The sequence below is a fragment of the Oncorhynchus mykiss genome, chromosome 1 (assembly GCF_013265735.2).
Source record: "Oncorhynchus mykiss isolate Arlee chromosome 1, USDA_OmykA_1.1, whole genome shotgun sequence".
In the NCBI taxonomy this organism is placed as follows: Eukaryota; Metazoa; Chordata; class Actinopteri; order Salmoniformes; family Salmonidae; genus Oncorhynchus; species Oncorhynchus mykiss.
In genome coordinates this window covers 1,463,143-1,486,563 of record NC_048565.1, presented here as the reverse complement: position 1 = coordinate 1,486,563, position 23,421 = coordinate 1,463,143, and the positions used below count along the sequence as shown (strand labels likewise).

General features: G+C 45.1%; 1 protein-coding gene across 2 annotated transcripts in view; it reads right to left on the bottom strand.

Annotated features, from left to right (window-relative positions):
- atp10a (ATPase phospholipid transporting 10A) overlaps nt 1-23,421 on the bottom strand; it is a 136,553-nt gene that overhangs the window by 110,056 nt on the left and 3,076 nt on the right. For both annotated transcript variants that reach the window (XM_036978985.1, XM_036978913.1), the window contains exon 2: nt 3,603-3,807. In XM_036978985.1, the coding sequence (XP_036834880.1) occupies nt 3,603-3,807 (205 nt within the window). The remainder of the gene's footprint in view (nt 1-3,602; nt 3,808-23,421) is intronic.

Below are 23,421 nucleotides of genomic sequence, written 5' to 3'. Positions count from 1 at the left end.
AACTTAGGGAGGAGGCTTCTAATGTTAACATGCATGAAACCAAGGCTTTTTACAGAAGTCAACAAATGAGAGCGCCTGGGGAATGGGAGTGGAGCTAGGCACTGCAGGGCTGGATTCACCTCTACATCACCAGAGGAGGAGTAGGATGAGGGTACGGCTAAAGGCTATAAGAACAGGTTCTTACAAGTCCTGAATTACGTCCACAGCATAGATCCAGGATTCCCTTCCTGGGAAAAATGTTCGACACGTTTCTTATCCCACTTTCTACTCTGAAAGGCACATTGTCAATAATCTATAGTCAAATTTGATCTCATTAAACAATATTAAATCCTCATGGGAGGAGGAACTGGGTGAGGAAATATCTGATGAACTATGGGAAGGGGCAATCAAAAGGGTATAGAGCTCTTCTATATACGCGCTTGACACGGTCTCATTCAATGCAAAATTTACAAGGATGTGAACCCTAATTGTGTACAATGTAATCCTGCTAATCACGTACACATGTTTTGGTGTTGCCCATCTCTTGTTGGTTTCTGGAAAGACATCTTTAACACACTCTCAGAATTAAGCGGCACACAGATCGAGCCAGACCCTTTCATTGCACTATTTGGGGTTTCCTTACCCACAATACAACTGACCAAAATGAACAAGGATGTAATTGACTTTGTCACTATGATAGCGAGACGATTCATTTGACTTAGATGGGAATTATCTATACCCCCTTCTCATGCAATTGGATTAAATCCGTTTTGAATTTCATAGTTGGAAAAAATTCAACACACTCAATGGGTCTGAAGACAAATTCTATGCAATGTGGGCTCCCTTCTTTTCTAATGTTAAACGGCTACATTTCCCTGCAGTTCCAGAGTGATGTACAGTATATGTATATATTGGTGATGTAAGAAGCCTGGTATGTGTATAAATCAAATCAAATGTTATTGGTCATATACACATGGTTAGCAGATGTTAATGCGAGTCTAGCGAAATGCTTGTGCTTTGCTTCTAGTTCCGACCATGCAGTAAAATCTAACAAGTAATCTAACAATTTCCCAACAACCACCTAATACACACAAGTGTAAAGGAATGAATAAGAATATGTCAATATAAATATATGGATGAGCGATGGCCGAACGGCATAGGCAAGATGCAGTAGATGGTATATAGTACAGTATATACATATGAGATGAGTAATGTAGGGTATGTAAACATTATATAAAGTAGCATTGTTTAAAGTGGCTAGTGATACATGTATTACATAAAGATGGCAAGATTCTAGGTCAGGTGAAGAAAAATATGCTTGTTTCTGTCGGTGCGATGGCTGAAGAAACCAGGTGGCTGTACCGACTCTGATAACGTATCCCAAGTGAGCCATGTTTCCGTGAAACAGAGAATGTTACAATCTCTGATGTCTCTCTGGAAGGCAACCCTTGCCCGGATTTCGTCTACCTTGTTGTCAAGAGACTGGACATTGGCGAGTAGTATACTCGGGAGCGGTGAGCAATGTGCCCGTCTACGGAACCTGACCTGCTCCGTCTGCCCCCTCTGCGGAGCCGTTGTTTTGGGTCGCCTACTGGGATCAGATCCATTGTCCAAGGCAAGCCTCATACTATTGTGGAGGACTTAATTCTCCCTACTGCCACAGATATGTCTGGGACAATACTGGGGGAAAAGGCCCAAGAAACTATACAGACAATGACTTCATCAAACAACACTGTTTCACGGCGCATCAGTAACATGGCAGGAGATGTTTTGAAACAGTTACTGCTTCACATACAAGCCAGTGAATTCTATGCGTTACAGCAGGATGAGTCAACAAACATGGCGGGCCTGGCACAGCTCCTGGTATATGTCCGTACCGTTTACGGGGGTCAATTAAGGATGACATCCTCTTCTGCAAACCACTGGATACCAGGACAACAGGAGAGGATGTTTTTTAAAGTTTTGTGACATCAAATGGACTTTGGTGGTCAAAATGTGTTGGTATCTGTACTGACGGAGCACAAGCCATGACAGGGAGACATAGTGGAGTGGTAACGCACGTGCAAGCAGTTGCTCCCGACACCACTTGGGTACACTGCAGCATCCACCTAGAGGCTCTTGGGTACACTGCAGCATCCACCTAGAGGCTCTTGGGTACACTGCAGCATCCACCTAGAGGCTCTTGGGTACACTGCAGCATCCACCGAGAGGCTCTTGGGTACACTGCAGCATCCACCGAGAGGCTCTTACTGCCAAGGGAAAACCTGACAGCTTGAAAGATGTTTTGGACACTACAGTGAAAATGGTTAACTTTGTTAAAGCAAGGCCCCTGAACTCTTGTGTATTTTCTGCACTATGCACTGATATGGGCAGCGACCATATCAACATACAGAAGTGCACTGGTTATCAAGGGGCAAAGCATCAACACGTATTTTTAATTGAGAGACGAGCTTAAAGTTCTTTACTGAACATAAATTTCACTTGTCTGACCGTTTATATGATGACGAGTTTCTCACAAGAATGGCCTATCTGGGTGATGTTTTTTCTCACCTGAATGATCTGAATCTGGGATTACAGTAACTATTTTTTTTTCTTTTTACCTTTATTTAACTAGGCAAGTCAGTTAAGAACAAATTCTTTTTTTTTTTCATATTTTCAATGACGGCCTAGGAACAGTGGGTTAACTGCTTGTTCAGGGGCAGAACGACAGATTTGTACCTCGTCAGGTCGGGGATTTGAACTTGCAACCTTCCGGTTACTAGCCCAACGCTCTAACCACTAGGCTACCCTGCCGCCCCAGGTCGGCAGAACTATATTCAATGTGCGGGACAAAATTGAGGCTATGATTAAGAAGTTGGAGCTCTTCTCTGTCTGCATTAAAACTTGTTAGGACTAGGGAGAACTATATTCAGAATTTCTGCCTGACTGACATGCCCAAAGTAAACCTCCTGTTCCTCAGGCTCAGAAGCTAGGATATGCATATAGTTGGTACCATTGGATAGAAAACACTTTGAAGTTTGTAGAAATGTTAAAATACAGTATGAGACTATAACACAATTGATATGGTAAGAGAGAATCCAAAGAAAAACCAAACAATATATATATTTTTTGAGATCCCATGCTCTTACAATGGAAAGCTATGGGTCCTATGCAATTCCAGCTCCCAGATTGCAATTCCTATGGCTTCCACTAGATGTCAACAGTCTGTTCAAAGTTTTAGGCTTATTTCTTCCAAAACAAGGAATAATTTGGAGTTTTGGTACAGGGACTCACAGTTGGAAATCAGTCTCTGGGCGCGTGACGAAGAGGACGCTCACTTGCTAATTTTACTTTTTTATTTAACAATTTTTTTCCGTATGAAATACATTCACATTTTAGGGTACGTGAGGATTGACTAGAAACGTAGTTTGACTGGTCCGCAGTTCTAGGAAGCTGGGGACCACCAGGTCTGAGGTTCATTGTTAAATGTATAGTCTCACCAGGTCTAGGAAGCTGGGGACCACCAGGTCTAGGAAGCTGGGGACCACCAGGTGTGAGGTTGATTGTTAAATGTATAGTCTCACCAGTTCTAGGAAGCTGGGGACCACCAGGTCTGAGGTTGATTGTTAAATGTATAGTCTCACCAGGTCTAGGAAGCTGCAGACAACCCGTCTCTGTTTGAGGTTGGTCTCTCCATCCAGGGTAGCTGTCTCGATGTGGACCAGGCGGTCCGGGTCGCTGGAACTGAGCAGTAGAACATCTGCAGGCAGGATCTCATTACAGCGCAGTCTAATGAAATCCCCAACACGCGCCTCCTTCCAGAACCGCTCCATGTACTGGTGCTCTGGCCTAGAGGAAGAAGACAGGGGACAGTTATCAATATGGCTTGAAAACCGGTCAAGGTGTGGAGAAATTCTGGATACAAATAAGACAAACTTCAATTCGTATTAAACAATGTTTAAGAGAGGGAGACCAAAACGACTCTTCAGCAAGGTTCATAATAATCAAATCAAACTTTGTCACATGCGCCAAAAACAACAAGTGTCGATTTTACCGTGAAATGCTGACTTACAAGCCCTTAACCAACAGTGCAGTTCAAGAAGAAAATATTTACCAAGCAGACTAAAATAAAGTAATAAGAAAAAGTAACACAATAAGAAAAACAAGGCTCTATACAGGGGGCACCGGCACAGAGTCAATGTGGGGGCTATATACAGGGTGTTACGGTACAGAGTCAATGTGGAGGCTATATACAGGGTGTTACGGTACAGAGTCAATGTGGAGGCTATATACAGGGTGTTACGGTACAGAGTCAATGTGGAGGCTATATACAGGGGGCACCGATACCGAGTCAGTGTGGAGGCTATATACAGGGGGCACCGGTACCGAGTCAGTGTGTGGGGGTACAGGCTAGTTGAGGTAATCTGTACATGTCGGTGGGGGTGAAGTGACTCTGCACAGGTAACAAATAAACAGTGAGTAGCAGCAGTGTACAAGGCGGGGGGGGGGGGGGGGGGGGTCGATATAAATTGTCTAATGGCTTGGGGGTAGAAACTGTTGAGGAGCCTTTTGGTCTTAGACTTGGCGCTCCGGTACCGCTTGCCGTGCGGTAGTAGAGAAAACAGTCTATAACTTGGGTGACTGGAGTCTATGACAATTTTCTGGGCTTTCCTCTGACACCGGCTATTATATAGGTCCTGGATAGCAGGAAGCTCGGCCCCAGTGATGTACTGGGCCGTTCGCACTACCCTCTGTAGTGCCTTACGGTCAGATGCCGAGCAGTTGCCATACCAGGCGGTGATGCAAAGGGTCAGGATGCTCTCGATGGTGCAGCTGTATAACTTTTTGTGGATCTGGGGGCCTGTGACAAATATTTTCAGTCTCCTGAGGGGGAAACGGTTTTGTTGTGCCCTCTTCACGACTGTCTTGGTGTGTTTGGACTATGATAGGTCGTTGGTGATATGGACACCAAGGAACTCAAAACTCCCGACTCGCTCCACTACAGCCCCGTTGATGTTAATGGGGGGCCTGTTCGGACCGCCTTTTCCTGTAGTCCACGATCAGCTCCTTTGTCTTGATCACGTTGAGGGAGAGGTTGTTGTCCTGGCACCACCAGGCCAGGTCTCTGACCTCATCCCTATAAGCCGTCTCATCATTGTCAGTGATCAGGCCTACCACTGTTGTGTTATCAGCAAACTTAATGATGGTGTTGGAGTCGTGCTTGGCCATGCAGTCGTGGGTGAACAGGGAGTACAGGAGGGGAGGGGACTAAGCACTCGCCCCTGAGGGGCCCCCGTGTTGAGGATCAGTCATGCAGTTATGGGTGAACAATCTGCCCCACTCCAGAGGGAAGGGCCTAAATAGTCTTCCTTGTCTGGTCGTGAATAGAACAGAATCTCCTACTCAGTCCAATTTCCCAACATCTATTCCTGGTAAAGAAAACAAACTATTACAATCATGCCTTCAGTAGTTATTCACACCCCTTTACTTTTAACACATTTTGTTATTTTACAAAGAAGGATTATAATGGATTTAACTTATATATATGTATATGGGGTGTGAATACTTTTCTAATCAAGATTTTAAAAACTAATTTTCCATATACATTACCAGTCAAAAGTTGACACACCTAGTCATTCAAGGGTTTTTCATTATTTTTACTATTTTCAGAATAATAATGAAGACATCAAAACTATGAAATAACACATATGGAATAATGTAGTAACCAAAAAAAAGTGTTAAATAAAATAGTAAACGTATTTTAAATATTTTAAATTCTTCAAAGTAGCCACCCTTTGCCTTGATGACATCTTTGCACACAAGGCACTCAGCTTCATGAGGTAGTCACCTGGAATGCTTTTCCAGCAGTCTTGAAGGAGTTCCCACATATGCTGAGCACTTGTTGGCTGCTTTTCCTTCACTCTGTGATCCAACTCATCCCAAACCATCTCAATTGGGATGAGGTCAGGTGATTGTGGAAGCCAGGTCATCTGATGCAGCACTCCAGCACTCTCCTTATTGGTCAAATAACCCTTACACAGCCTGGAGGTGTGTTGGGTCATTGTCCTGTTGAAAAACAAATGATAGTCCCACTAAACCCAAACCAGATGGGATGGCGTATCGCTGCAGAATGCTGTGGTAGCCATGGTGGTTAAGTGTGCCTTAAATTCTAAATAAATCACTGTCAGTGCCACCCAGCAAAGAACCATCACAACACCTCCTCCATGCTTCACGGTGGGAACCACACATGCTCAAATTTGGACTCATCAGACCAAAGGACAGATGTCCATTGCTCGTGTTTCTTGGCCCAAGCAAATCTCTTCTTATTATTATTCTTGGTTGGTATCTCTAATGAAGTTATCCAGAGGATAAGCATATCCCATCTGATTCACGAAGTCTCCTCTGAACAGTTGATGTTGACATGTGTCTGTTACTTGAACTCTGTGAATCATCTATTGGGCTGCAATTTCTGAGGCTGGTAACTCTAATGAACTTATCCTCTGCAGCAGAGGTAACTTCCTCTGAAGGCAGAAGGCAGGGTCGACTTGACTGACAGATTCCTTGTTCCTCTGAAGGCAGGGTCGATTTGACTGACAGATTCCTTGTTCCTCTGAAGGCAGGGTCGATATGACTGACAGATTCCATGTTCCTCTGAAGGCAGGGTCGATATGACTGACAGATTCCATGTTCCTCTGAAGGCAGGGTCGATATGACTGACAGATTCCTTGTTCCTCTGAAGGCAGGGTCGATATGACTGACAGATTCCTTGTTCCTCTGAAGGCATGGTCGATTTGACTGACAGATTCCTTGTTCTTCTGAAGGCAGGGTCGATATGACTGACAGATTCCTTGTTCCTCTGAAGGCAGGGTCGATTTGACTGACAGATTACTTGTTCCTCTGAAGGCAGGGTCGATTTGACTGACAGATTCCATGTTCCTCTGAAGGCAGGGTCGATTTGACTGACAGATTCCTTGTTCCTCTGAAGGCAGGGTCGATTTGACTGACAGATTCCTTGTTCCTCTGAAGGCAGGGTCGATATGACTGACAGATTCCTTGTTCCTCTGAAGGCAGGGTCGATTTGACTGCCCGGAGTCCTTGTCTGCAGGACAGAAAACCCTCCCTCTCGTTCGTTCTTCCCACCTTCCCTCCTCAACCGACCCTGGTAACCTTCCCTCCTAACAGCGGAGGGGTGAGGAGGGGGATTTACCCCTCCCCTGGTAACTCCCCCTCCTCAGTTAACTCCCCCTCCTCACCCCTACCATGGTAACTCCCCCTCCTCACCCCTCTCCCGGTAACTCCCCCTCCTCACCCCTCTCCCGGTAACTCCCCCTCCTCACCCCTCTCCCGGTAACTCCCCCTCCTCACCCCTCTCCCGGTAACTCCCCCTCCTCACCCCTCTCCCGGTAACTCCCCCTCCTCACCCCTCTCCTGGTAACTCCCCCTCCTCACCCCTCTCCCGGTAACTCCCCCTCCTCACCCCTCTCCCGGTAACTCCCCCTCCTCACCCCTCTCCCGGTAACTCCCCCTCCTCACCCCTCTCCCGGTAACTCCCCCTCCTCACCCCTCTCCCGGTAACTCCCCCGGTAACTCCCCCTCCTCACCCCTCCCCCGGTAACTCCCCCTCCTCACCCCTCCCCTGGTAACTCCCCCTCCTCACCCCTCCCCTGGTAACTCCCCCTCCTCACCCCTCCCCTGGTAACTCCCCCTCCTCACCCCTCCCCTGGTAACTCCCCCACCTCAAATCAGAGTTATTTTTATGTGCTCTGGAGAGCATATACTTAGTTTAGTTTTTCCTGCATTCAATACTAATTTCAGGTCAATAACATTTTTCTGTAATACATTGAAGGCAGGAAAGTTCAGATAGAGCCTGGTCAACCTTGGGGTCAAACACAACAGTATCATCAGCATACAAGTGGAGATAAAACATTTTTTTATTTTTTACAGACAAGTCGATATTGTTAATGTAAACAGTAAAAAGTACAGGACCCAGAATGGCATCCTTCAGGACACCTTTCGCAAAATCCAGAAAACCTGGTTTAACACCATCAGTAGATAAACATCGAGTTGTACATCTGTCATTTTTAAACCAGTTTAAACCAACTCAACATAAAAGAGTGGTTCAAGTCATAAAATTTGTGTTTTATAAATTGTACAACCCCTGATGAAACTAACACTGTAAAAGTATGATTCTTTTGGAATCAGTGTTATTTCCTAATAGTTGCGGTTTCAAAATACAATTTACATAGGACCTTCTAATCAGCAGTTTTTGTATGTGCGGGAGTTGTTTGTTTATGGTGACATCACCACGCTGTAAATTGATTAATAGACCAATAACAAACAGCGTTCCAAACCACACTGACAATAGCAGACAGTTTTTGGTTTTCCCCAGCCCACTCAGACCACTCCCATGCAGTACTAGTCTTGCTAAAAAAAAAGAAGCTATTTTTCCCCCCCATTTTAATGGAAATCTATTACAATAAGATACTTGATTGTTACCCAAAATTGATTTTGATACGGATATTTAACATTTAAAAAAAACACTGCATTTTGGCATTTTAAAGAAAACTGGGCAAATACGCAGAAAATATTCAGCATTCTTGTTCCTCTGGAACTTGCAACTGTCTCTGAACTCCAGCCAAGGCTGCAATATCAAAACAGGAAATGATATCAAAACAGGAAATTATATCAAACCAGGAAATGATATCAAACCAGGAAATGATATCAAACCAGGAAATGATATCAAACCAAATCAAAACAGCTGTGATCGTTTATATAAACGGATCTAAAAGCCACACAAAGCACAGGATTGGGTAACAATGTCATGCATCAACACCTGCTTGAGTCTGGACCTCAACAGGAAATGAGAGGTATTTCTATTGTCACGGGAAAGCTACTAGGTATCCTGATTAAGTCTTTCTAAACTCAGCTGAGGAGAATTCATTCAGTGTGTTACTCAATAAATAAATCAGGAGTGAAAATGTGCTTAACAAGTCACATAATGAGTTGCATAATAGTGTTGAACAACTACCTCATCTCTGTACCCCACACATACATAGAATTGTAAGGTCCCTCAGTCAAGCAGTGAATTTCAAACACAGATTCAACACAGTTGCCAGAGAAGAAGGAACCCGCTCAGGGAGTTCACCATGAGGCCAATGGTGACTTTAAAACATTTACAGAGTTCAATGGCTGTGATAGAACACTGAGGATGGATCAACAACATTGTAGTTGTTTACAAAACTAACCTTCTTGACAGAGTGAAGATAAGAACATCTATACAGAATAAAATTATTCCAAAACATGCTTCGTGTTTGCAGTAAGGCACTAAAGTAATACCGTAAAACATTTGTCAAAGCAATTCACTATTTGTCTTGAATACAAAGTGTTGTGTTATATTGGATTTGCCCCAAACATGTCACTGAGTACCACTCTCTCCATAATTTCAAGCATAGTGGTGGCTGCATCATGTTATGGGTATGCTTGTAATCATTAAGAACTGGGGAGTTTTTCAGGATAAAAATAAATGGAATGGAGCTAAGCTCAGGGCAAATCCTAGAGGAAAACCTGGTTCGGTCTGCTTTCCACCAGACACTAGGAGAATAATTCACCTTTCAGCAGGACAATAACCTAAAACACAAGGCCAAATCTACACTGGAGTTGCTTACCAAGAAGACAGTGAATGTTTCTGAGAGGCCTAGTTACAGTTGACTTAAATCTGCTTGAAAATCTATGGCAAAACTTCATAATGGTTGGATAGCAATGACCAACTTGACAGAGCGTGAAGAACTTAGAAAATAATACAAATGGGCAAATGTTGCACAATACAGGCTCTCACAATACGTACCCAGAAACACTCACAGCTGTAATCACTGCCAAAAGGTGATTCTGACATGTAAACAGTCAGGTGGTTGAACACTTATCTGATCAAGATGTGTTTATACATTTTTTTTTAAATGTTAGAATTTATATCTGAGTATTTTGTTGTTAACAACAAAAAAAATGACCATGAAATCCATTTGAATCCCACTTTGTAAACATCAAAATCAACGACGTAAACAATTATAACAAATACAGTGCATTTTGAAAGTATTCAGACCCCTTGACTTTTTCCACGTTTTCTTACGTTACAACCTTATTCTAAAAAATAAATAAAACAATTGTTTTAACTCAATCTACACACAAAACCCTGTAATTACAAAGCAAAAACAGGTTTAGAAATAATTGCATTTACATAAAATAAAAAAATATAATATATATCTGTATTCAGACCCTTTACTCAGTACTTTGTTGAAGCACCTCTGCCACCACCATGCTTCACCGTAGTGATGCTGCCACCACCCTGCTTCACCGTAGTGATGCTGCCACCACCATGCTTCAGCGTAGGGATGCTGCCACCACCCTGCTTCACCGTAGGGATGCTGCCACCACCCTGCTTCACCGTAGGGATGGTGCCACCACCCTGCTTCACCGTAGGGATGGTGCCACCACCCTGCTTCACCGTAGGGATGGTGCCAGGTTTCTTCCAGACGTGACACTTGGCATTCAGGCCAAAGAGTTCAATCTTGGTTTCATCAGATCAAGAATCTTGTTTCTCATGGTCTGAGAGTTCTTTAGGTGCCTTTTGACAAACTCCAAGTGGGCTTCTCATGTGGCTTTTACTGAGGAGTGGCTTCCGTCTGGCCACCCTACCATAAAGGCCTGATTGGTGGAGTGCTGCAGAGATGGTTGTCATTCTGGGAGGTTCTCCCATCTCCCACAGAGGAACTCTGGAGCTCTGTCAGAGAGACCATTGGGGTTCTTGCTCACCTCATCTGACCAAGACCCTTCTCCCCCGATTGCTCAGTTTGGCCGAGCAGCCAGCTCTAGGAAGAGTCTTGGTGGTTCAAACTTCTTCCATTTAAGAATGATGGAGGCCACTGTGTTCTTGGGGACCTTCAATGCTCCAGAAATGTTTTGGTACCCTTACCCAGATCTGTGCCTCGACACAATCCTGTCTCTGGGGTTCTACGGAGAATTTCTTCAACCTCATGGCTTGGTTTTTGCTCTGACATGCACTGTCAACTTTGGGATCTTATATAGACAGGTGTGTGCCTTTTCATGTCCAATCAATTTGAGTTTCCACAGGTGGACTCCAATCAAGTTGGAGAAACATCAAGGATGATCAATGGAAACAGGATGCACAGAGCTCAATTTCGAGTCTCATTGCAAATGGTCTGAATACTTATGTAAATAAGGTATTTTGGTTTTATATTCTTTATACAAAAAGGTAATCGTATTTTGCCTTCTCATTATGGGGTATTGTGTGTAGATTGATGAGGGGAAAAATTATTTTATACATTTTATAATAAGGCTGTAACGTAACAAAATGTGGAAAAAGTTAAGAGGTCTGAATACTTTCTGAATGCACTGTAAATACTGTAGGTTACTAAACATTAAGAACACCTTCTCTCTCCATGACAGACTGACCAGGTGAATCCAGGTGAAAGCTATGATCCCTTATTGACGTCACTTGTTAAATCCACTTCAATCAGTGTAGATGAAGGGGAGGAGACGGGTTAAATAAGGATTTTTAATCCTTGAGACAATTGAGACATGGATTGTGAATGTGTGCCATTCAGAGGGTGAATGGGCAAAACAAAAGATTTAAGTGTCTTTGAACGGGGTATGGTAGTAGGTGCCAGGCGCACCGGTTTGTGTGTGTCAAGAACTGCAACGCTGCTGGGTTTTTCCACACTCAACAGTTTCCTGTGTGTATAAAGAATGGTCCACCACCCAAAGGACATCCAGACAACTTGACAACTGTGGGAAGCATTGGAGTCAACATGGACCAGCATCCCTGTGGAACGCTTTCACACCTTGCAGATTCCATGCCACGACGAATTGAGGCTGTTCTGACGTCAAACGGGGGGGGCAACTCAATATTAGGAAGGTCTAAATCAAAACCTGTTGGCTTAATCTGTGTCTGGGAAACCGACGATGTTTTGATATATGATCAAGTCTAAGCCAAGTCCGTGACTGGCTCCTAGCATCTCTAGTTTCCACTGGCTTTTATCAAGAACCAGGTGTCTGACAACAAAAACACTAAACCAGGTCAGAGAGGCCACAAACCTCAGCCAGGTCAATCTGAAGTTATGAGGGAAGAAACCTATAAATACATCACAGCAGTAAGGGAAGAGGAGAAACATCCCGGCAGTAAGGGAAGAGGAGAAACATCCCGGCAGTAAGGGAAGGGGAGAAACATCCCGGCAGTAAGGGAAGGGGAGAAACATCCCGGCAGTAAGGGAAGAGGAGAAACATCCCGGCAGTAAGGGAAGGGGAGAAACATCCCGGCAGTAAGGGAAGGGGAGAAACATCCCGGCAGTAAGGGAAGAGGAGAAACATCCCGGCAGTAAGGGAAGGGGAGAAACATCCCGGCAGTAAGGGAAGAGGAGAAACATCCCGGCAGTAAGGGAAGGGGAGAAACATCCCGGCAGTATGGGAAGGGGAGAAACATCCCGGCAGTAAGGGAAGAGGAGAAACGTTCCGGCAGTAAGGGAAGAGGAGAAACATCCCGGCAGTAAGGGAAGGGGAGAAACATCCCGGCAGTAAGGGAAGAGGAGAAACATCCCGGCAGTAAGGGAAGAGGAGAAACATCCCGGCAGTAAGGGAAGAGGAGAAACATCCCGGCAGTAAGGGAAGAGGAGAAACATCCCGGCAGTAAGGGAAGAGGAGAAACATCCCGGCAGTATGGGAAGGGGAGAAACATCCCGGCAGTAAGGGAAGAGGAGAAACGTTCCGGCAGTAAGGGAAGAGGAGAAACATCCCGGCAGTAAGGGAAGGGGAGAAACATCCCGGCAGTAAGGGAAGGGGAGAAACATCCCGGCAGTAAGGGAAGAGGAGAAACATCCCGGCAGTAAGGGAAGAGGAGAAACATCCCGGCAGTAAGGGAAGGGGAGAAACATCCCGGCAGTATGGGAAGGGGAGAAACATCCCGGCAGTAAGGGAAGAGGAGAAACGTTCCGGCAGTAAGGGAAGAGGAGAAACATCCCGGCAGTAAGGGAAGGGGAGAAACATCCCGGCAGTAAGGGAAGAGGGGAAACATCCCGGCAGTAAGGGAAGAGGAGAAACATCCCGGCAGTAAGGGAAGGGGAGAAACATCCCGGCAGTAAGGGAAGAGGAGAAACATCCCGGCAGTAAGGGAAGAGGAGAAACATCCCGGCAGTAAGGGAAGGGGAGAAACATCCCGGCAGTATGGGAAGGGGAGAAACATCCCGGCAGTAAGGGAAGAGGAGAAACGTTCCGGCAGTAAGGGAAGAGGAGAAACATCCCGGCAGTAAGGGAAGGGGAAAAACATCCCGGCAGTAAGGGAAGAGGGGAAACATCCCGGCAGTAAGGGAAGAGGAGAAACATCCCGGCAGTAAGGGAAGAGGAGAAACATCCCGGCAGTAAGGGAAGAGGAGAAACATCCCGGCAGTAAGGGAAGAGGAGAAACATCCCGGCAGTAAGGGAAGGGGAGAAACATCCCGGCAGTATGGGAAGGGGAGAAACATCCCGGCAGTAAGGGAAGAGGAGAAACGTTCCGGCAGTAAGGGAAGAGGAGAAACATCCCGGCAGTAAGGGAAGGGGAGAAACATCCCGGCAGTAAGGGGAGAAACATCCCGGCAGTAAGGGGAGAAACATCCCGGCAGTAAGGGGAGAAACATCCCGGCAGTAAGGGAAGGGGAGAAACGTCCCGGCAGTAAGGGAAGAGGAGAAACGTCCCGGCAGTAAGGGAAGAGGAGAAACGTCCCGGCAGTAAGGGAAGAGGAGAAACATCCCGGCAGTAAGGGAAGAGGAGAAACATCCCGGCAGTAAGGGAAGGGGAGAAACATCCCGGCAGTAAGGGAAGAGGAGAAACGTCTTGGCAGTAAGGGAAGGGGAGAAACGTCCCGGCAGTAAGGGCAGGGGAGAAACATCCCGGAAGTAAGGGAAGGGGAGAAACATCCCGGCAGTAAGGGAAGAGGAGAAACATCCCGGCAGTAAGGGAAGGGGAGAAACATCCCGGCAGTAAGGGAAGGGGAGAAACATCCCGGCAGTAAGGGAAGGGGAGAAACATTCTCTGTTTGACAGGTGCACTGTCCAGTCCTCCATCCTTTGTATATGATCCTATGTTTGATCATTCTGGACTCGTGGCTACACTGTAAAGTTAATGGAACTGAGTATTTTAACATACACCCACATTGTCTGACAAGCGACCACTGTCATAAATTCATAGAATGTTTGGGAATGACGTATAGTAAAGCATTTGTGAAAATCGCAATACAGAGTGGTCTTGTCCAGGACCAGCGTCTACACAGACCAATACAGAGTGGTCTTGTCCAGGACCAGAGTCTACACAGACCAATACAGAGTGGTCTTGTCCAGGACCAGAGTCTACACAGACCAATACAGAGTGGTCTTGTCCAGGACCAGAGTCTACACAGACCAATACAGAGTGGTCTTGTCCAGGACCAGAGTCTACACAGACCAATACAGAGTGGTCTTGTCCAGGACCAGAGTCTACACAGACCAATACAGAGTGGTCTTGTCCAGGACCAGAGTCTACACAGACCAATACAGAGTGGTCTTGTCCAGGACCAGAGTCTACACAGACCAATACAGAGTGGTCTTGTCCAGGACCAGAGTCTACACAGACCAATACAGAGTGGTCTTGTCCAGGACCAGAGTCTACACAGACCAATACAGAGTGGGAAAGATTCACTTTGAACTGGACTGTGTGTTTACAGGCAGTAGGGCCTGTCATCATTCACTATGTACTGGACTGTGTGTTTACAGGCAGTAGGGCCTGTCATCATTCACTTTGAACTGGACTGTGTGTTTACAGGCAGTAGGGCCTGTCCTCATTCACTATGAACTGGACTGTGTGTTTACAGGCAGTAGGGCCTGTCATCATTCACTGTGAACTGGACTGTATGTTTACAGGCAGTAGGGTCTGTCATGATTCACTATGAACTGGACTGTGTGTTTACAGGCAGTAGAGCCTGTCATCATTCACTTTGAACTGGACTGTGTGTTTACAGGCAGTAGGGCCTGTCATCAATCACTATGAACTGGACTGTGTGTTTACAGGCAGTAGGGCCTGTCCTCATTCACTATGAACTGGACTGTGTGTTTACAGGCAGTAGGGCCTGTCATCATTCACTGTGAACTGGACTGTGTGTTTACAGGCAGTAGGGTCTGTCATGATTCACTATGAACTGGACTGTGTGTTTACAGGCAGTAGGGCCTGTCATCATTCACTATGAACTGGACTGTGTGTTTACAGGCAGTAGGACCTGTCATCATTCACTATGAACTGGACTGTGTGTTTACAGGCAGTAGGGCCTGTCATCATTCACTTTGAACTGGACTGTGTGTTTACAGGCAGTAGGGCCTGTCATCATTCACTTTGAACTGGACTGTGTGTTTACAGGCAGTAGGACCTGTCATCATTCACTATGAACTGGACTGTGTGTTTACAGGCAGTAGAGCCTGTCATCATTCACTATGAACTGGACTGTGTGTTTACAGGCAGTAGGGCCTGTCATCATTCACTATGAACTGGACTGTGTGTTTACAGGCAGTAGGGCCTGTCATCATTCACTATGAACTGGACTGTGTGTTTACAGGCAGTAGGGCCTGTCATCATTCACTATGAACTGGACTGTGTGTTTACAGGCAGTAGGGCCTGTCACCATTCACTATGAACTGGACTGTGTGTTTACAGGCAGTAGGACCTGTCATCATTCACTATGAACTGGACTGTGTGTTTACAGGCAGTAGGGCCTGTCATCATTCACTATGAACTGGACTGTGTGTTTACAGGCAGTAGGGCCTGTCATCATTCACTATGAACTGGACTGTGTGTTTACAGGCAGTAGGGCCTGTCACCATTCACTATGAACTGGACTGTGTGTTTACAGGCAGTAGGGCCTGTCATCATTCACTATGAACTGGACTGTGTGTTTACAGGCAGTAACAACAGCGTGACTTTAGATCATTAGAACACTTTGGCAAAAGACACAAAATACACCTGAATGTATTTCTGTAAATATGTAAATACCAAGGGAGTCCTCTTACATTTGGGAACTTCACAGTCCTATTGATCAAACAACCATGAAAAGGTCGGCTCTCTCTCCCTCAGTTATACACATCAACAACAACAAGATAAACAACTAATGTTAGCCAGAGCAAGACGAGCTAAAACCTAACGAGGGAACATTCACTTTTTAAGCTCAACTCAGCAAAAAAAAAAGGAACGTCCCTTTTTCAGGACCCTGTCTTTCAAATATAATTCGTAAAAATCCAAATAACTTCACAGATCTTCATTGTAAAGGGTTTCAACACTGTTTCCCATGCTTCTTCAAAGAGCCACAAACAATTAATGAACATGCACCTGTGGAACGGTCGTTAAGACACTAACAGTTTACAGACGGTAGGCAATTAAGGTCACAGAAAACATAGGACACTAAAGAGGCCTTTCTACTGACTCTGAAAAACACCAAAAGAACGATTCCCAGGGTCCCTGCCCATCTGTGTGAACGTGCCTTAGGCATGCTGGAAGGAGGCATGAGGACTGCAGATGTGGCCAGGGCAGTAAACTGCAATGTCCGTACTGTGAGACGCCTAAGACAACGCTACAGGGAGACAGGACGGACAGCTGATCGTCCTCGCAGTGACAGACCACGTGTAACAACACCTGCACAGGATCAGTACATCCAAACATCACACCTGCAGGACAGGTACAGGAAGGCAACAACAACTGCTGAGTTACACCAGGAACGCACAGTCCCTCCATCAGTGCTCAGACTGTCTGAAATAGTCTGAGAGAGGCTGGGCCCAGGGCCTGTAGGCCTGTTGTAAGGCAGGTCCTCACCAGACATCACCGGCAAAAACGTTGCCTATGGGCACAAACCCACCGTCGCTGGACCAGACAGGACTGGCAAAAAGTGCTCTTCACTGACGAGTTGCGGTTTTGTCTCATCAGGAGTGATGGTCGGATTCGCCGTTTATCGTCGAAGGAATGAGCGTTACACCGAGGCCTGTACTTTGGAGCGGGATCGATTTGGAGGTGGAGGGTCAGTCATGGTCTGGGGCGGTGTTTCACAGCATCATCGGACTGAGCTTGTTGTCATTGCAGGCAATCTCAACGCTGTGTGTTACGGGGAAGACATCCTCCTCCCTCATGTGGTACCCTTCCTGCAGGCTCATCCTGACATGACCCTGCCACCAGCCATACTGCTCATTCTGTGCATGATTTCCTGCAAGACAGGAATGTCAGTGTTCTGCCATGGCCAGCGAAGAGCCCGGATCTCAATCCCATTGAGCACGTCTGGGACCTGTTGGATCGGAGGGTGAGGGATAGAGCCATTCCTCACAGAAATGTCCGGGAACATGCAGGTGCCTTGGTGGAAGAGTGGGGTAACATCTCACAGCAAGAACTGGCAAATCTGGTGCAGTCCTTGAAGAGGAGATGCACTGCAGTACTTAATGCAGCTGGTGGCCACACCAGATACTGACTGTTACTTTTGATTTTGAACCCCCCTTTGTTCAGGGACACATTATTCCCTTTCTGTTAGACACATGTCTGTGGAACTTGTTCAGTTTATGTCTCAGTTGTTGAATCTTGTTATGTTCATACAAATATTTACACATGTTAAGTTTTCTGAAAATGTAACGCAGTTGACAGTGAGAGGACATTCTTTTTTTGCTGAGTTTAGTAGATGACTCAAGTGTTGAGTCATTTATGTTCTCGTGTGTCCTATTAGGCCCACGGGCTTTGTTTGACACGTGCGCTAGACTATTAGTCGCGTTATGACTGACTTGTGATCATTTCCCTTGCTAGTTCGATTGCATTGACATTCCCAGCCATAGTTACAGTCATCTGTTTTTGTTCAAAATATTGAGTCATTGAAACTGAAACAGTGCATCCTGAATGAAGGCAGCAAACAATGTACCAGGCCAGCTGTGATTTACAACCTGACAGCAATATGTTTTAGACTACCAAGTATTGGTGAATTATATTAATCATGCATTGAACTACATCCATCTATTCTACCAACAATGTCTCTGTGTCCTGTCCTGTTGAGCCAAATAGAACCTATTTTCAAAGCCTCCTATGAAGTTGGTTTTGTAGCATAAACAGGGAATTTGATATTTTTGACTGATATTATGATTGTCTTTTTGTTTCACCTCTGCAAAGTAGTTAAAACGCTGTCAGTTCCACTTGAAATGAGACCGGCCTAGTGTATAATGACAGTCATTATCAGGGTGGGTTCTGGGTGGTGCGGATTTACAGTTAAAGAACTCACTTCATTTCTCGCAAAAAGATAAATATGATCATTTAGGTAATGCTTTTTTATCCTTTTAGACTTCCAGTTATGTCATACAGGAATCAAAAGTACCATGATCCAACCACCTGCTACTGAAATCACCATCAATCTTATTTCCTTAAATATGGGGCTGTTAAAAGACTTTGAATGGAGATTTTCCATTAAGAAATAGTGATAATCCAGGGCTATAGGCATATATTATTTAAACAGTATTTTAGCAGGGAGTCCCATTGAGATCTGGGCCTGGGAAATCATCCCTAGATGATCTCCAATATCACAATAAGTGTCGCCTGGTTTAGACAGGGGAAATCTTGCACATTGAATGTTTTCCATTAAGACCGATATTCCTGGTCGTAGATGAACAATGTTTAACCAGGGCCCGGGAGGCCGTCCCTAAAACGATCCACAATCTCACAGTGAGATGTTTAGAATCAAATCTTTAGTACCAAAGTAACAGGAGTCACAGAGCAAAACCCAATTATGTCCAAGGTTGAGAACAGGTCTAGCTCAAATAGAGGCCTTAAACACTGCTCCTTTTGATTCCTGTGGACCATGGCCTATACCAGCCAGACCCACAGTGATGCTTTTCATCCGGGAAATGCAGGCCCTCTAGACAGCACAGGGAGTCAGGAAATGCAGGCCCTCTAGACAGCACAGGGAGTCAGGAAATACAGGCCCTCTAGACAGCACAGGGAGTCAGGAAATACAGGCCCTCTAGACAGCACAGGGAGTCAGGAAATACAGGCCCTCTAGACAGCACAGGGAGTCAGGAAATACACGCCCTCTAGACAGCACAGGGAGTCAGGAAATACAGGCCCTCTAGACAGCACAGGGAGTCAGGAAATACAGGCCCTCTAGACAGCACAGGGAGTCAGGAAATACAGGCCCTCTAGACAGCACAGGGAGTCAGGAAATACAGGCCCTCTAGACAGCACAGGGAGTCAGGAAATACAGGCCCTCTAGACAGCACAGGGAGTCAGGAAATACAGGCCCTCTAGACAGCACAGGGAGTCAGGAAAATAAAAATGAAGACATCCGCATATGAAACATTTCAAGGAAATCAATGGTTGAATGACTAACTTCCCAGTGATCGTGTTGAGAGATAGATATCAGATATCAGATATCAGACCTAGATTGGGTCCCTGGTCAAAAGTAATGCCATTTGGGCTGTAACCCTACAGTCCACAGGGGTCGTAACCCTACAGTCCACAGGGGTTGTAACCCTACAGTCCACAGGGGTCGTAACCCTACAGTCCACAGGGGTCGTAACCCTACAGTCCACAGGGGTCAACCCTACAGTCCACAGGGCCGTAACACTACAGTCCACAGGGGTCAACCCTAATGTCCACAGGGCTGTAACCCTACAGTCCACAGGGGTCAACCCTACAGTCCACAGGGCCGCAACCCTACAATCCACAGGGCCGCAACCCTACAATCCACAGGGCCGTAACCCTACAATCCACAGGGCCGTAACCCTACAGTCCACAGGGGTCAACCCTACAGTCCACAGGGGTCGTAACCCTACAGTCCACAGGGGTCGTAACCCTACAGTCCACAGGGCCGTAACCCTACAGTCCACAGGGGTCAACCCTACAGTAAATCGTTTATGTCAAGGGTAGTTCAACAGAAAAAAGTCTGATTGGCATTACAGTAACATAATTGTGTCCCCCATGATGAAATCAGGAGGGGAATGTAGATCGGTCTCCGTCTGTTCGACTTTTGTACGTTAGTCACACTCGATCTCAGATAGCGCTGGCCTGATTTTGACAAACCTTGGGTGAATGATGCTTCCCGCTATACAGATTTTGTGAATCACACCACAGAGGAAGAGGCGAAGCGAGAGGGATAACTGGGCCCAAAATCTGTCTTCTCCAGCAGGTGGCTCACCAAGCAGGGAGTTGTGTGAAGGTCAATAAGAGAGGATCGAATTCAGTTAACAAAAAAAGGTAATAGTTTATTTGGCTACATGTGGTTTATTTGATCTAATATAAAAGTTTTGCCTAGGTTGTTATGAGTGTATTGGTAAGTAGGACAGGGAGTGGATTAGCTAGAGACTGGCAGTAGGACAGGGAGTGGATTAGCTAGACTGGCAGTAGGACAGGGCGTGGATTAGCTAAAGAGACTGGCAGTAGGACAGGGAGTGGATTAGCTAGAGACTGGCAGTAGGACAGGGAGTGGATTAGATAGAGACTGGCAGTAGGATAGGGACAGTCTTACTTAATTACTGATTTTATTGTCCCCATGATGAAATGTTGTTGAAGTGTCATGTACACATTTAAATACAAAACCAAATTACATTCATAACAGTTAAATACCAATATAACATTTTTTTTTTTAAAGACTAGCCTGCTGGCCTTACTGAGTCGATAGGAACATTAGCCCGAGCTATATAGGAGGGATATCACACCTGGCACAAATGATTGTCTAGTTGTGTTTTTCCTGCTGAGGGGTGCCCTATACCCGCGTCCAGAGGGAAGTAGTTCAATGTCCGGGTATAGGGGGTGGCTTTGGTCTAAAATTATTTTGTGAGCCGCGGAGGGCCTTGACCTTAAAGATCTCATCCAGGCCTGTGTGTTTGACTCCAAGTACCTTGGGGAGGGCCTTGACCTTAAAGATCTCATCCAGGCCTGTGTGTTTGACTCCAAGTACCTTGGGGAGGGCCCTGACCTTAAAGATCTCATCCAGGCCTGTGTGTTTGACTCCAAGTACCTTGGGGAGGGCCCTGACCTTAAAGATCTCATCCAGGCCTGTGTGTTTGACTCCAAGTACCTTGGGGAGGGCCCTGACCTTAAAGATCTCATCCAGGCCTGTCTGTTTGACTCCAAGTACCTTGGGGCTCTTTGTGGTTGAATCTGTGTTTGAAATTCACTGTTTGACTGAGGGACCTTACAGATAATTGTATGTGTGGGATACAGAGATGAGGTAGTCATTCAAAAATAATGTTAAACACTATTATTGAACACAGAGTGAGTCCATGCAAATTATTATGTGACTTATTCAGCACATTTTTTACTCCTGAACCTATTTAGGCTTGACATAAACAAAGGGGTTGAATACTTATTGACTCAAGACATTTCAGCTTTTCGTTTTCTGATTCATTTGTAAACTAAATGAAAAACATAATACCACTGTGACATTATGGAGTGTTGTAGAGGCCAGTGACACAACAATTGAATTGAATCATTTTTTTTACATTCAGGCTGTAACACAACATGTGGAAAAGGTCAAGGGGTGTGAATGCTTTCTGAAGGCGCTGTAGTTTCTACAAGTAGGCAATGAAAGCACATCAAATGTATGCTGTACCCTAGACATCAAATGTTGCCATTAGACATGTCTATGTCGTGCATTGTGGACACAACAGCCATGAAACCGGCAACTCCCCTCTCCCAGCTAACACAGTGGATCTGGCCCAATTCCTCATTGCTAGCTGGGATGGGTTCCAAGAGCACTAATTTCCCTGTATGCTTGAAAACCTGAGGGTAGTTCAACACCATTATGCTTATTTAGGGAATACAATTATAACATGGGTTTAGGTATAAAGTTAGCTCCATAGTGTTGAAGGTCCTGTAGTGATGAAGACTCTGTCATGGGCCTTAAAACGGCTGTAAAATGATATAAAATATATAGAAATGTAGAGAAGAAAGGTGGAACTGGCAACAGTAGCAGTAATTGTATCCGTTTGATTGAAATATACTTTTTTACTCAACAGAACACCACCAGCACACCAGTACATCTTCTGTGGCAGCCTTGTACCCTAAAGAAGGCTGCTTATTGAACACCATGTATAGAATACTTATTGAACACAGCGTATAGGCTACTTGTTGAACACAGCGTATAGGCTACTTATTGAACACCGCGTATAGGCTACTTGTTGAACACAGCGTATAAGGCTACTTATTGAACACAGCGTATAGGCTACTTATTGAACACAGCGTATAGGCTACTTATTGAACACAGCGTATAAGGCTACTTATTGAACACAGCGTATAAGGCTACTTATTGAACACAGCGTATAGGCTACTTGTTGAACACAGCGTATAAGGCTACTTATTGAACACAGCGTATAAGGCTACTTATTGAACACAGCGTATAAGGCTACTTATTGAACACAGCGTATAGGCTACTTATTGAACACCGCGTATAAGGCTACTTATTGAACACAGCGTATAAGGCTACTTATTGAACACAGCGTATAGGCTACTTATTGAACACCGCGTATAGGCTACTTGTTGAACACAGCGTATAAGGCTACTTATTGAACACAGCGTATAAGGCTACTTATTGAACACAGCGTATAAGGCTACTTATTGAACACAGCGTATAAGGCTACTTATTGAACACAGCGTATAAGGCTACTTATTGAACACAGCGTATAAGGCTACTTATTGAACACAGCGTATAGGCTACTTATTGAACACCGCGTATAGGCTACTTGTTGAACACAGCGTATAAGGCTACTTATTGAACACAGCGTATAGGCTACTTATTGAACACAGCGTATAGGCTACTTATTGAACACAGCGTATAAGGCTACTTATTGAACACAGCGTATAAGGCTACTTATTGAACACAGCGTATAGGCTACTTGTTGAACACAGCATATAGGCTACTTATTGAACACCGCGTATAGGCTACTTATTGAACACAGCGTATAAGGCTACTTATTGAACACAGCGTATAGGCTACTTGTTGAACACAGCATATAGGCTACTTATTGAACACAGCGTATAGGCTACTTATTGAACACAGCGTATAGGCTACTTATTGAACACAGCGTATAGGCTACTTGTTGAACACAGCATATAGGCTACTTATTGAACACCGCGTATAGGCTACTTATTGAACACAGCGTATAAGGCTACTTATTGAACACAGCGTATAGGCTACTTGTTGAACACAGCATATAGGCTACTTATTGAACACAGCGTATAGGCTACTTATTGAACACAGCGTATAGGCTACTTATTGAACACAGCGTATAGGCTACTTATTGAACACAGCGCATAGGCTACTTATTGAACACAGCGCATAGGTTACTTATTGAACACAGCGTATAGGCTACTTAATGAACACAGCGTATAAGGCTACTTATGTAACACAGCGTATAGGCTACTTATTGAACACAGCGTATAGG